The following is a 15,785-nucleotide window of genomic DNA, read 5'->3' as shown; positions in this document are numbered from 1 at the left end:
CGGGGTCTCTGGCGCTGCGAGGCAGCAACTCTACCACCTTAAAACACAAAGAATAAAGGTTTGTTGCCACTCTGTCATCAGCATTTGGTCAAAAAACTGCAACTCCCTCCCTGACTCAGCAGGGATTCAAGAAAGCAGCTCCATGGTGATTGGAGATGGGCAGGAAACATTTGTCGTGATAATAACTCCCACAACCCAATTACTGGAAGATTTAACCTGCATCTTGTTCCTCTGAACACATTTGCAATCTGCCACAATTGGGTAACTGAATAGCCTGTGTTGCCTTTAGAGACTGGGAAAAGTGAAGGTCTGTAATATGTTGTACACAACTCACAGGTGGGTTAAAGTGTGATGCAGGATTCCTCAGGTGAAACATTAACTGTTTCTCTCTCCACGGATGCTGCCTGACCTGTTACTTCCAGCATTTTCTATTTTATGTTTCCCCCTTATCCTGTACAAATCAGTCTGGCAAATGCCACAACCTTGACCGCACCCAACACAGGAACAACAGCTGACTGTTGAGTCAGATTTAGCCCTGAGGACTAACGGAATCAAGGGATATGGGGAGAAAGCAGGAACCGGGTACTGATTTTGGATGATCAGCCACGATCAGATTGAATGGCGGTGCTGGCTCGAAGGGCCAAATAGCCTCCTCCTGCACCTGTTTTCTATGTTTCTATGACAGTGCTGATAATTCACCTGTTAAACCATTTAGTTAGGCTTCAGAGATGCAGCGCGGAAACAGGCCCTTCGGCCCACCGAGTCCGTGCCGACCATCGATCATATTGTACATTAGTACTATCGTACGCACCAGGGACAATTTACAATTTTACCGAAGCCAGTTAATCTACAAACCTGCACGTCTTTGGAGTGTGGGAGGAAACTGGAGCTCCCAGAGAAAACCCACGCAGGTCACGGGGAGAACGTACAAACCCCGTACAGACAGCACCCGTGGTCAGGATTGAACCCGGGTCTCTGGCGCTGTGAGGCAGCATTTCTACCGCTGCGCCACCGTGCCACTCTCTGTATCATCCGGCCATGGGCATTCTCTTTGTGCTGTACATTCCTTCCCCCACCAACTGTCTTACAAAAAAATTAACTCATGTAACTAACTCGAAGCACAGTTCTGAGGAAGGGTCTAATGACCGTATTTCCACCCCACCCCAACCCCCCCCCACAGATACTGCCCGACCTGCTGAGCATTTTCAGCAGTTTCTGATTTGGTCAGAGGTACCAGATGACAGTGTATACCTGCAGTTGTTTTCACAGGCTATCAGACCAGGAGGTGTGTGACATGGCTAGATGCCCAGCTATGCTGTGTCAATGTGTCACAGTGTGGCAATGTGTTATCTCCAAAGTGAATCACAGACAAGACTGAGTCAGAAGATGCAAGTGCATAACAGGGAGGTCTTAAGGAGCAGAAAGAAAGGACTGTAGATACTGGTTAATGGACAATGTGACACAAAGTGCTGGAGTAACTCAGTAGGTCAGGTAGCATCTCTGGAGAACGTGGATAGCTAACATTTCAGATCGAGACCCAAAATGTCACCCATCCATGTTCTCCAGAGATGTTCTCCGGAGATGCTACCTGACCTGTGGAGTTACTACCGCACTTTGTGTCTCCTTTTGAGGTGTTAAAGAGTGTTGCCCACAAATAATTGAGTTGTAAGTGAAGTCATACTTGTAAACGTTTCATGGTCCCTGTTGTAGATGTTGTTCTGGGCAAGAGCTACCTTGTTAGACCACCTTGCCACAGAAGGCTGTGGAGGCCAAAAAAATGGATATTTTTAAGGCGTAGATGGATAGATTCTTGATTAGTACTGGTGTCAGGGGCTACGGGGAGAAGGCAGAAGAATGGCATTCAGGGGGGCAGATAGATCAGCCATGATTGAATGGCGGAATGGACCTGATGGGCTGAATGGCCTAATTCTGCTCCTATCACATATGAATTTATGAACGTATTAAGAAGGAGCCCCCCACCCCCATCAGATCCAAACTTGGGGACAGTTGACTGTTAGCAGTTTGCATTTTGACACATATATATGGTACTTAGCTTTGAAAGAAAATTCTGTATTTCATCCCTCCTGTTTATAAAGAACGTATACACATAATATCACTGGAATAGAACAATATTTTCTTAGGGGCTGTCGGTGAAAGTTATCCAGGAGTTTTAAATCGCATTTTATTGGTGGGGTCCTGGTTAATCCTCGTAGTAGCCATGAACACAAATGTTTGATGCTAATTGTGAGCAATCTGATCCCAGAGCAACTGCTGCAAGATTTTGTGACCCGGAGTCTCGGCTACTAAAGTTCGTCGATGATTGTAGTGATGGTCTGGAAAACATCCTCCTCCGTCCCTTCTCCTTGAATCTAAGACAGAGAGATAGAGGGAGAGAGGGAGAGGGAGAAGGAGAGGGAGAGAGAGAGAGAGAGAGAGAGAGCGTGAGAGGGAGAGGGAGAGAGGAAGAGGGAGGATGAGGGAGAGAGGGAGAGGGAAAGGGAGAGAGTGAGAGGAGGAGGGAGAGGGAGAGGGAGAGGGAGAGAGGGAAAGGGAAAGGGAGAGAGGGAAAGGGAGAGAGGGAAGGGAGAGAGGGAGAGGGAAAGGGAGAGAAGGAAAGGGAGAGAGGGAGAGGGAAAGGGAGTAGGAGGGAGAGGGAGAGGGAGAGAAAAATAACCAAGTGGTTAGCACAGAGCATTGAGAGCAAACAAGGAGTGGTTTTCATGTTAAGTGAGAGGAGCAGAATTAGGCCATTCGGCCCATCAAATCTACTCCGACATTCAATCGTGGCTGATCTATCTCTCCCTCCTAACCCCATTCTCCTGCCTTCTCCCCATAACCCTTGAAACCCGTACTAATCAAGAATCTATCTATCTCCACCTTAAAAATATCCATTGATGGGCATCACAAACTTCTGTGGCAATTGATTCCACAGATTCACCACCCTCTGACTAAAGAGACTCCTCCTCATCTCCTTCCTAAAGGAACGTCCTTTTATTCTGATGCTACGATCTCTGGTCCTAGACTCTCCCACTAGTGGAGACATCCTCTGTTTTTGATCTCGTCCTTTCACCTGAATCCTCCCTGAGATACTGTACCCCCCCTTGCCCTTGGGACCCCCCCCCCACCCCCCCCCACCCCACCCCCCCCCCCCACTGTACCAAAGCACTTATCGGGATGCACCACAGCTTGGTTTGGGAACAGCTCCATCCAAGACCGCAAGAAATTGCAGCGAATTGTGGACGCAGCCCAGACCATCACACAAACCAACCTCCCTTCTACTGACTCCATTTATGCCTCACGCTGCCTCGGCAAGGCCAGCAGCAGATTCAGACCCTGGCCACCACCAGATTCAGGGACAGTTTCTTCCCAGTTGTTATCAGGCAATAGACAATAGGTGCAGGAGGAGGCCATTCGGCCCTTCGAGCCAGCACCGCCATTCAATGTGATCATGGCTGATCATTCTCAATCAGTACCCCGTTCCTGCCTTCTCCCCATACCCCCTGACTCCGCTACCCTTAAGAGCTCTATCGAGCTCTCTCTTGAATGTATTCAGAGAATTGGCCTCCACTGCCTTCTGAGGCAGAGAATTCCACAGATTCACAACTCTCTGACTGAAAAAGTTTTTCCTCATCTCCGTTCTAAATGGCCTACCTCTTATTCTTAAACTGTGGCCCCTGGTTCTGGACTCCCCCAACATTGGGAACATGTTTCCTGCCTCTAACGTGTCCAACCCCTTAATAATCTTATACGTTTCGATAAGATTCCCCTCTCATCCTTCTAAATTCCAGTGTATACAAGCCTAGTCGCTCCAGTCTTTCAACATACGACAGTCCCGCCATTCCGGGAAACTGAATCATCCTACCACAACCAGAGAGCTGTCCTGAACCATCTACCTCATTGGTGACCCTCAGACTATCCTTGATCGGACTTTACTGGCTTTACCATGAACTAAACGTTATTGCCATATCATGTATCCATCTACACACTGTAAATGGCTTGATTGTAAGCATGTATTGTCTTTCTGCTGACTGGTTAGCACGCAACAAAAGCTTTTCACTGTACCTCGGTACACGTGACAATAAACTAAACTGAAACTGAAACTAAAACTGAGAGTAACTGGGCAATGGTTTGAGATTTGATCAGATTTCGTTTAGTTTAGTTTAGAGATACAGCGTGGAAACAGGCCCTTTCAGCCCACCGGGTCCGCGCTGAAACTGAAAATTGGCTTTGTGTAAATGAATACTTAATGTTCAGCACAAACCTAGTGGGCTGAAGGGCATGTTTCTGTGCTGCATGATCTATGATCATCTACATCATTACACTGGAAAGAGTGCAGAGAAGATTTCTGATGTTGTTGCCAGAACTCGATGGCCTGAGCTACAGGGAGAGGTTGTGGCAGGCTAGGACTTTATTCCTTGAAGCACAGGAAGCAGAGGGCTGATTTATAGAGGTGTATAAAATCATGAGGGGAATAGATAGGGTGAATGTACAGTCCCTTATCCAGAGTAGGGGAATCAAGAACCACAGGACTTAAGTTGGAATTCCAGTGTATACAAGCCTAGTCGCTCCAGTCTTTCAACATACGACAGTCCCGCCATTCCGGGTGCTCCAGTTTCCTTCCACCTTCCAAGACCTACAAGTATGTAGGTTAATTGGCTTCTGTAAATTGCTCCTCGCGTGCAGGCCCTAGTGAGACCGCACCTGGAGTACTGTGTGCAGTTTTGGTCTCCAAATTTGAGGAAGGATATTCTTGCTATTGAGGGCGTGCAGTGTAGGTTTACTAGGTTAATTCCCGGAATGGCGGGACTATCATATGTTGAAAGACTGGAGCGACTAGGCTTGTATACACTGGAATTTAGAAGGATGAGAGGGGATCTTATTGAAATGTATAAGATTATTAAGGGGTTGGACACGTTAGAGGCAGGAAACATGTTCCCAATGTTGGGGGAGTCCAGAACAAGGGGCCACAGTTTAAGAATAAGGGGTAGGCCATTTAGAACTGAGATGAGGAAAAACATTTTCAGTCAGAGAGTTGTGAATCTGTGGAATTCTCTGCCTCAGAAGGCAGTGGAGGCCAATTCTCTGAATGCATTCAAGAGAGAGCTGGATAGAGCTCTTAAGGATAGCGGAGTCAGGGGGTATGGGGAGAAGGCAGGAACGGGGTACTGATTGAGAATGATCAGCCATGATCACATTGAATGGCGGTGCTGGCTCGAAGGGCCGAATGGCCTCCTCCTGCACCTGTTGTCTATTGTCTAAGTTTAAGATGAGACGGGCAAGATTTAATAGGAACTTTTTCACTCTGAGAGTGGTAGGTATATGGAACCAGCTGCCAGAGGAGGTAGTTGAGGCAGGGACTATAACAGCATTTAAAAGACAGGTACATGGATAGGAAGGGTTTGGAGGTATATGGGCCAAACACAGGCATATGGGATTAGTTTAGTTGGGGCTTGTTGGTCGGCGTTGATGCGTTGGATTGAAGGGCTTGTTTCTGTGCTGGATGACTCTATGATTGTACCTGTGAAGGGTTAGCGGGTAATTGATGGGGAATGTGGGGAGAATAACAGAAACGGGTTCAGTGAAGGGAGAGGGTAAACGGGTCATGGACAGGGCCGTCTTAACGCATGGGCCTGATGGGCACTTGCCCGGGGCCCCACGAGCATAGGGGCCCCATGCTGATCTGTGTATGTTAAGTGACTTGCAATAAATAAATACTACTTTAAAAATGTAGCTTCAATAAGTGCTTTTTTCGCAACATTTTCCATCCCTAAGTGCTTCTCACAGCGATCTGTTTCGCAACAATTAGCTCCCTAAGTGCTTTGCTTTTCCATCCCTAAGTGCTTCTCACAGCGATCTGTAAGAGCTTTTCGCAACAATGTAGCACCCTAAGTCCATCGTTAAGTGCTTTTCGGTAAGTGCTTTTCGCCGGCACGACAGGGGGGGGGCTGGTAGGGAAAGGGGGGTGGGGGAGAGTAATGGTAGGGGCCCCAGTACACTGCTTTGCCCGTAGGCCCATAATGCTGTAAAAACGGCCCTGGTTATGGACCTGGTCATGGACCTGGTGCCCCGTGCTCCCCCCCCCCCCCTCCCACTCCCCTCTCCCTCTGACTACCCGAGGCTAAAGTCTGACGAGGCAAGGCGTGAGAGGGAGCGCACCTTTCTCAGCAGTCCTTTGTTCTCGTAGTATTTCACCACCGGGACGGAGTCCAGGAAGTAGGATTCGACCCGCTTGGCGATCGTCACCTCGTTGTCATCGAAGCGGCCGCTTGTTTGCCCGCGGATTATTAGCCGCTCCTTCATCACCTCGGGGGTGCAGTCGATGAGGAGCACGATGCTGGGAGTCGTGAACTGTGGAGAGAGTGGGAGACGGTCACGGGGTCGACGTTCCTCCACCTACCGGGCAGGGCCGTCTTAACGCATGGGCCTGATGGGCACTTGCCCGGGGCCCCACGAGCATAGGGGCCCCATGCTGATCTGTGTATGTTAACTGACTTGCAATAAATAAATACTACTTTAAAAATGTAGGTTCAATAAGTGCTTTTTTCGCAACATTTTCGGTCCCTAAGTGTTTTTTTCGCAACATTTTCCATCCCTACGTGCTTCTCACAGCGATCTGTAAGTGCTTTTCGCAACAATGTAGCGCCCTAAGTCCATCGCTAAGTGCTTTTCGGTAAGTGCTTTTCGCCGGCACGACGGGGGGGGGGGGGGCTGGTAGGGAAAGGGGGGTGGGGGAGAGTAACGGTGGGGGCGACGGGGAGGGTGGGAGGAGGAGAGAGTGGGGGTGGGTGGAGGCAGAGTGGGACTGGGGAGGGGGACAGCAAGGGTGGGGGTTGGTGGTGGGGGGGAAGAGAGAGTGGGGGAAATGGGGGTGCTGGGGAAAGGGGGGTGGCAGAGCATACAGTGTTTATTCCTGTGAGTAGTTGTCGTAGGGGCCCCAGTACACTGCTTTGCCCGGGGCCCATAATGCTGTAAAGATGGCCCTGCTACCGGGCACACTGCAGTGGCTCAATGGTCAGTCCCTCATCATGTGCCTGTACACTGCGAGCGGCTCCATTGTATTCATGTAGTAGTTCGGTGCGGCTCGGCCGCGGGGACTTCCATCCCCTTGCGGGGACTGTGCGGGTCGGTCGGGGACGAGCTGTCTGTCCGTGGGCGTGGGGAAGAGAGTGGAAGTTTTGTTCCCTCCATCACAGTGAGGGGGTGTTTGGAGTCACTGTGATGGACGTTTGTGTTGGAGTCATGTGTCTTGTGTTCTTTTTTGTGTGTGACTGCTATGTAGTTTCGTTCGGTACCTTGGTACCGAATGACAAATAAAGCTTTGTCTGTTGCTGTTGTTCTCCTCAATGATCACAATCTGGAGTCCCTTTTTTGCTCTGGTTTATTTTCCCCCACATGTTTAGACCGTAATGTTGTATCCTTATTGTTTTGATGTGTTTATGCTTTAGAAACATAGAAACAAAGAAAATAGGTGCAGGAGTAGGCCATTTGGCCCTTCGAGCCTGCACCGCCATTCAATATGATCATGGCTGATCATCCAACTCAGTATCACGTACCTGCCTTCTCTCTATACCCTCTGATGCCTTTAGCCACAAGGGCCACATCTAACTCCCTCTTAAATATAGCCAATGAACTGGCCTCAACTACCCTCTGTGGCAGAGAATTCCACAGATTCAACACTCTCTGTGTAAAAAAAACTTTCTCATCTCGGTCCTAAAGGATTTCCCCCTTTTCCTTAAACTGTGACCCCTTGTTCTGGACTTCCCCAACATCAGGAACAATCTTCCCGCATCTAGCCTGTCCAACCCCTTAAGAATTTTGTAAGTTTCTATAAGATTCCCCCTCAATCTTCTAAATTCCAGCGAGTACAAGCCGAGTCTATCCAGTCTTTCTTCATATGAAAGTCCTGCCATCCCAGGGATCAATCTGGTGAACCTTCTCTGTACTCCCTCTATGGCAAGAATGTCTTTCCTCAGATTAGGAGACCAAAACTGCACGCAATACTCCAGGTGTGGTCTCACCAATTCCCCATACAACTGCAGCAGAACCTCCCTGCTCCTATACTCAAACCCCCTCGCTATGAATGCCAACATACCATTCGCTTTCTTCACTGCCTGCTGCACCTGCATGCCTACTTTCAATGACTGGTGTACCGCGACACCCAGGTCTCGTTGCATCTCCCCTTTTCCTAATCGGCCACCATTCAGATAATAATTTATTCTTAATTGTTAACTGTATGTTTGTGTTGTCATTTGTGAGCGGAGCACCAAGGCACATTCCTTGTATGTGCACATACTTGGCCAATAAACTTATTCATTCATTCATTCATTCATTCATTCGTTTATAGTCTTTCCGCTGACTGTTTGGCACGCAACAAAAGCTTTTCACTGTACCTCGGTACACGTGACAATAAATGAAACTACATGAGATTGTTCTGAGAGCCAGCATGGACTCGATGGGCTGAAAGGCCTCCTACATGAGATTGGTCTGATAGCCAGCATGGACTCGATGGGCTGAAAGGCCTCCTACATGAGATTGGTCTGATAGCCAGCATGGACTCGATGGGCTGAAAGGCCTCCTACATGAGTTTAGTCTGATAGCCAGCATGGACTCGATGGGCTGAAAGGCCGCCTAAATGTCATTGACGTTTTCCCCTTTATCGTGTGTCTGTCCACTGTGAAAGGTTCGATTGTAATCACGAGTGGTCTTTCCGCTGACTGGTTAACACGCAACAAAAGGCTTTTCACTGCGGCTCGGTACACGTGAGAATAAACTAAACGGAAACTGAACTGAACTGGTTTGATGGTTCAATGGTACAGCCATTTATGTCAGTCAGCCAATGCCTGTACCTTATTGGCACATTAACGTTTTGTCAATGGTTAAATGGCTCAAATGTTAAAATTTTCTGATTAGTTTTAGAGGGGTTGGAGATACAGTGCAGAGACAATGCCCTTTGGTGCACCAAGTCCACACCGACCAATGATCCCCGCACACTAACACTGCCCCTTACACTAGGGAGAATTTACAATTTTACTGAGACCAATTAACCTACAAACCTGTACATCTTTAGACTGTGGAAGGAAACCGGCGCTCCCGGAGAAAACCCACACGGTCACAGGGAGAACATACAAACTCTGTACTGTGGTCCAATGATCATCAGAGACCCACACCATCCTGGCCACTCTCTCATTCACTCCTGCCATCGGGAAGAAGATATAGGAGTTTGAAAATGATAACATCTAGGTTCAGGAGCAACTTCTTCCCTACAGCCATCAGGCTATTAAACTCAACAACCTCCAAATAAGCTCTGAACTACATAGACTTGGGGTCAAACAAACATGTGAACATAGCGGTTCACAGCCACAGTCCCAAGGACAATGTGAGCTAGGCAGTAAGTGGTGGCACCATCTCTCTCATATGTACACACACACGCACACGCACACACAAACGCGCGCGCGCACACACACACACACACACACACACACACGCACACACACACTCACACGCACACACACGCACACACACGTGCGCGCACACACACACACACACACACACACACACACACACACACACACACACACACACACACACACACACACACACACACATAAACACGCATGCACACACACACATAAACACATGCATAGACACACACGTAAACACACGCACACACACACATAAACACACACACACACACACACACACACATAAACACACACACACACACACACACACACACACACACACACACACACACACACACACACACACACACACACACACACACACACACACACACACACACACACATATAAACACACATACACACACAGTCCCAACAAACACACATATAAACACACAATCACACAGTCACACAAACACACACAGACACACACATAAACACACACACATATAAACACATAAAAACACACACACATAAACACAAAAACACACACATAAAGGCACACAATCACACAGTCACACAGACACACACACACACACACACACACACACACACACACACACACACACACACACACACACACACACACACACACACACACACACACACACACACACACACACACACACACACACACAAAAGCACAAACACACACACACACACACCATCACAGACATACATACACATAAACACAAAGGCTCCATCACACACACGCCCATAAACGCACACAAACACACACACACAAACACACACACACACACACACACAAGCACACAGTGGCCATCACACATTGTGACTTGATCACGCACACACCCACTAATTAACCATATTACACGCACACAAATATTACACAGATAGGCCCAAGCACAAGTAAAGACTCCATCACGTCCACCTATATACGGCACCACAATGGGCATGTGCATGTGCATGTGTGCAGCGTAGGTTCACTAGGTTAATTCCCGGAATGGCGGGACTGTCGTATGTTGAAAGGCTGGAGCAATTAGGCTTGTATACACTGGAATTTAGAAGGATGAGGGGGGATCTTATTGAAAAATATAAGATAATTAGGGGATTGGACACATTAGAGGCAGGAAACATGTTCCCAATGTTGGGGGAGTCCAGAACAAGGGGCCACAGTTTAAGAATAAGGGGTAGGCCATTTAGAACTGAGATGAGGAAGAACTTTTTCAGTCAGAGAGTGGTGAAGGTGTGGAGTTCTCTACCTCAGAAGGCAGTGGAGGCCAGTTCGTTGGATGCTTTCAAGAGAGAGCTGGATAGAGCTCTTAAGGATAGCGGAGTGAGGGGGTATGGGGAGAAGGCAGGAACGGGGTACTGATTGAGAGTGATCAGCCATGATCACATTGAATGGCGGTGCTGGCTCGAAGGACTGAATGGCCTACTCCTGCACCTATTATCTATTGTCTATTGTCTATTGAATGTGCGCATAAACTCAGACACACACAAATGCAATCACACACAAGCTGAGAATTTAAGCCGCAAACTCACAGACTCACAATGAAACAAAAATTCCCCCATGCCTCTATTTTGTCAGATTTGTTACCGCATTGAAATCTGGTGACAAGAGGAACAATTTAATGAAAAAGCTAGTTCAAATATAACCCCATGCAGTGGACAATTAGTCCCACTCTGCCTCTAAAGACCTCTGCCTTGTTCCTTGGTTGAGATTGGCAGTGCCACTACCATATGGTCAAACTCTTATTGAAGTGGAGATTGATAGGTTCTCGACTATTAAGGGCATCAAACATTATGGGGAGAAGGCAGGAGATTGGAGTGGAGAGGGAAAGATAGATCGGCCATGATTGAACGGCGGAGTAGACTCAGTGGGCCAACTTCTGTTTATGTCTTATGATCTTGTTGGGCGAATGAGCAGAAAATGATGTGTGCTCCTGTTCCACGATGTTGCAGCCTGACATTTTAACAAGGGGCAGGGCTGAGGGGTAGGACGAGGGTAGAGGAGGGTGTAGGAGTGGAGTGACCTGAACACTGGTTGTGCACAAGGTCTAGACACTCACTGATTTATCAAAGGTTTCAGCTTGTTTCAAAGTCCGGGGATACCCGTCGATCATGAAGCCCTTGGTCTCCTGCAGGTTCTCCATCATAGCATCCTTCAGAAGATCCAATGTTATTCCCTGAAACAAGCAGAACCCAAAGTTAAAAGACCAAAAACGAATTGCCAGATCATTTAACTGCAGCACGGTGATGCAGCGGTATTGTTGCCTTACAGCGCCGGAGATCCGAGTTCGATCCCAGCCTCGGGTGCTGTCTACGGTGGCGCAGCGGTAGAGTTGCTGCCTTACAGCGAATGCAGCGCCGGAGACTCAGGTTCGATCCTGACTACGGGTGCCGTCTGTACGGAGTTTGTACGTTCTCCCCGTGACCTGCGTGGGTTTACTCCGAGATCTTCGGTTTTCTCCCACACTCCAAAGACGTACAGGTATGTAGGTTAATTGGCTGGGCAAATGTAAAAAATTGTCCCTAGTGGGTGTAGGATAGTGTTAATGTGTGGGGATCGCTGGTTGTCGAGGACTCGGTGGGCCGAATGGGCTGTTTCAGCACTGTATCTCTAAAGCTAAAAACCTGAGAAAAACACTTTGAGCAATGCTTGTTCATGTTGTGCCATATAAGGAGATATTTGCAGCCTCATCAAAGTTTGATAAAGCTGCAACGTGACCTCCTGACTCTAGTACTCAGTGCCCTGATCGATAAAGGCAGGTGTACCATATAAAATTCTTAAGGGGTTGGAGAGGCTAGATGCGGGAAGATTGTTCCCGATGTTGGGGGAGTCCAGAACCAGGGGTCACAGCTTAAGGATAAGGGGGAAGTCTTTTAGGACCAAGATGAGGAAACATTTCTTCACACAGAGAGTGGTGAGTCTGTGGAATTCTCTGCCACGGAAGGTAGTTGAGGCCAGTTCATTGGCTATATTTAAGAGGGAGTTAGATGTGGCCCTTTTTGTTAAAGGGATCAGGGGGTATGGAGAGAAGGCAGGTACAGGTTACTGAGCTGGATGATCAGCCATGATCATATTGAATGGCGGTGCAGGCTCGAAGGGCTGAATGGCCTACTCCTGCACCTATTTTCTATGTTTCTATGTGTCTATATGTATGTAGGTTAATTGGCTGGGTAAATGTAAAAATTGTCCCTAGTGGGTATAGGATGGTGTTAATGTATGGGGATCACTGGGTGGCACGGACTTGGAGGGCCGAAAAGGCCTGTTTCCAGCTGTATATATATGATATGATATGATATGATATATGCCTTGTGGAGACACTAACACAGGAACAAATTGATTACTGTTACATTGCCATGTTTGCTGTGGGGACAATTGACCACCATGTTTTCTAAAATAGGGACCTCACTTTGGAAGTATCTCTTTGGCTAAACATACTTTAGATGTCCTGAAAGGAATGCAACCAGCAACACAGAAATGTTTTGGAGGGAACTGCAGATGCTAGTTTACACCGAAGATAGGCACAAAATGCTGGAACAACTCAGCGGGACAGGCAGCAACTCTGGAGAAAAGGAATGGGCGACATTTTGGGTCAAGATCTTTCTTTAGGAATGTTTTGTTTCTTTAGCCATCCAGACAAGGTTCTTGCCTCTCTCAGAGTGCAGAACGCCTGCAGGTGCAGCTGGTAGAGCCACTGTGTCACAGCGCCAAAGACCCAGGTTCCATTATGACCTCAGGTGCTGTCTGTCTGGAGTTTGCACGCTCTCTCTCTGTGAGACAGCGTGGGTTTCCCCCGGGTGCTTTAGTTTCCTCCCATAGGTGGAACTGATGTGGGCGGATGATGGGAGACACACCATTGGTACTCACCATTGGGACCAGACTTCCATCAGCCATTATCTTCTTAATCTTTTTACCTCGGTCGGTTTCGTTACTGATCTCCTTGCGCAGTAGGTTGCCAGTGGACAGATGTGTGAAGCCGTATTTCTCCATCAATTTCACGCACTGGCTCCCTTTCCCTGACCCAGGGCCCCCTGTAACGGGACAGCAGGTCATCGCAAGATCGGCCTCTCCACTTCTTCACAAAACCCCTAAAACACGAAGCGACTCTCGTGCACCTGACGCCTCTCAGGAGCGTCGCAGGAGAATGAATTAGCGAGCACAAAGTTAACACTGAGGTAACCCAAAGCTTGGCAAAGAGGTGGGTCATTGAATGGTATCGGAGGTGTAGAGGACTGAGGAGGTCTGGAGGATTAGCACTAGGATTAGATGTAGGATTAAGTTTAGGATTACGTACAGGGTCAGGTATAGAAACAGGCATAAAATCAGGAATATAATTAGCTATAGGATTAGGTATAGGAAAGGGTATAAAATTAGCTATAGGATTAGGTATAGGATTAGGTATAGGATTATGTGTAGGGTTAGGTATAGGTATAAAATTAGATATATAATTAGGTCTAGGATTAGGTATAGGAAAATGTATACAATTAGGTACAGGATTAGGTATAGGATTTGGTGTAAGAATAGTTATAGGATTAGTTATAGGGTTAGGTATAGGATTAGATATAGGATTAGGTATAGGAATAGTAAGATGGTATAGGATTAGGGTTAGGCATAGGATTATGTATAGTGTTAGGTATTGGATTAGGTATAGGATTAGGTATAGGAAAAGGAATAGGATTAGGTATGGTATTAGGTATGGTATTAGTTTTGGAATTAAGTATAGATTTAGATATAGGATTAGGTATACAATCAGGTGTAGGGTTGAGGCTGTGGTTGGGTATGGGATTAGATATAGGATTAGGTGTAAAATTAGATATACAATTGGGTTTAGGATTAGGTACATGTTAGGTATTGGATTAACTATAGAATTTGTCATAACATTGGATGTAGAATTCGATGTAGAATTAGGAAGAGGATTTGGTACATGGTTAGATGTAGGATAAAGGTTAGGATAAGAATAGGGGGGCACAGGATTAGGGGGGATCCCAGAGCCTGTGGCTGGGTGAACACAACCCTGACTGGAGGGGCTTCGTGCGATGGTCTTGAATGAACGCTGACCCTGGAAGGTCGTGACCAGGAAGGATCTCCCACCTTGAGAGACCATCAGTGTCCGGTGGTCTGGTGAGGATCAGGATCCAATTCCCTGTTCCAATTTCTGGGAAAAGCACTGCGGGTTTAACACTGGGACCTGGGAAACATCCCCAGAGATGTTGGATCGAAGGGATCGGGATTACAGCAACAGGGAGCAGTGTGATCACGGAGGGATTTGAAGACAAGGCTGGGAGTTTGAAAGTCAACCCGTTGCTCTATGTGGGGGGGGGTCATAGTGAAGGTCATAGTGAGAGCAGATGGACAGGGTGAGATTCACGACACAGGATGAGGGTGGGGAGGGTCATTGTATGTGTCACAGAGAGCAGTATCTGACAGCACTTCACACCACCTTGGCTTTATCCTGAACTGGAGGAGGCCATTCAGCCCTTGTGTCTGTGCTACCCCTTTGGAAAGAACCAAAAGCAACTCTTTTCTCACAAGCCAAAAATTGTTCCCCTTTTAAAATTTCTTCAATTTTCTTTGAAAATCCTAAGACTAGCGGGAGAGTCTAAGACCAGAGGCCACAGCCTCAGAATAAAAGGATGTACCTTTGGAAAGATGAGGAGGAATTTCTTTAGTCAGAGGGTGGTGAATCTGTGGAATTCTTTGCCACGGAAGGCTGTGGAGGCCAAGTTAGTGGATATTTTTCAGACGGAGATTGACAGATTCCTGATTAGTACGGGTGTCAGGGGTTATGGGGAGAAGGCAGGAGAATGGGGTTGAGAGGCAAAGATAGATCAGCCATGATAGAATGGCGGAGAAGATTTGATAGGCTGAATGGCCTAATTCTGCTCCTAGAATCTATGAACCTTTAGGCAGCACTTGCTAGGTCTAAGTTTCGGCAACTTATAAAGTTTATATATTTCCGTTTCCCCTCTGATTCCTTTCCCTATCACCACTACCTCTCCTTACTGATTCTTTGAAGCCCATTCTAATTTCCAGCACCTCTATTAAATTCCCCTTTAGCTCCCTCCGCTGTCAGAAGTGTGGGTCAGACCACTCTGATGCATCGTTACTTGTTGTGAGTTATTAATCCACAGGATGTTTAAACACAGCAATTCAAAGCTTTGCCTCAAGAACACAGAGAAACCAGCAGGCTTTTACTCACCTATCACAAAGATAATTTTGGTGACTTTCAGTTTCTCTGTAAAATAAAGAACCAATATTTAGAAATCCGCAACTCAAATCTTTAGCCAACCTGCTACAACCAACCTTGTGGTACAGCGGTAGATTTGCTGCCTCACAGCGCCAGAGACCTGGGTT

General features: G+C 47.3%; 1 protein-coding gene across 2 annotated transcripts in view; it reads right to left on the bottom strand.

Annotated features, from left to right (window-relative positions):
* Positions 1–2,073: 2,073 nt before the first annotated feature.
* Positions 2,074–15,785, bottom strand: part of ak5 (adenylate kinase 5) — a 65,368-nt gene continuing 51,656 nt past the window's right edge. For both annotated transcript variants that reach the window (XM_078429515.1, XM_078429516.1), the window contains 5 exons: positions 15,631–15,666; positions 13,299–13,462; positions 11,494–11,610; positions 6,157–6,348; positions 2,074–2,369 (listed from right to left, as the gene is read on the bottom strand). In XM_078429515.1, the coding sequence (XP_078285641.1) occupies positions 2,304–2,369; positions 6,157–6,348; positions 11,494–11,610; positions 13,299–13,462; positions 15,631–15,666 (575 nt within the window). In that variant the 3' untranslated portion in view covers positions 2,074–2,303. The remainder of the gene's footprint in view (positions 2,370–6,156; positions 6,349–11,493; positions 11,611–13,298; positions 13,463–15,630; positions 15,667–15,785) is intronic.

This window comes from Rhinoraja longicauda, chromosome 37, assembly GCF_053455715.1.
Source record: "Rhinoraja longicauda isolate Sanriku21f chromosome 37, sRhiLon1.1, whole genome shotgun sequence".
Lineage (NCBI taxonomy): Eukaryota > Metazoa > Chordata > Chondrichthyes > Rajiformes > Arhynchobatidae > Rhinoraja > Rhinoraja longicauda.
Note: the sequence above shows the minus strand (reverse complement) of the source record. Positions and strands in the feature narration are given on the sequence as shown.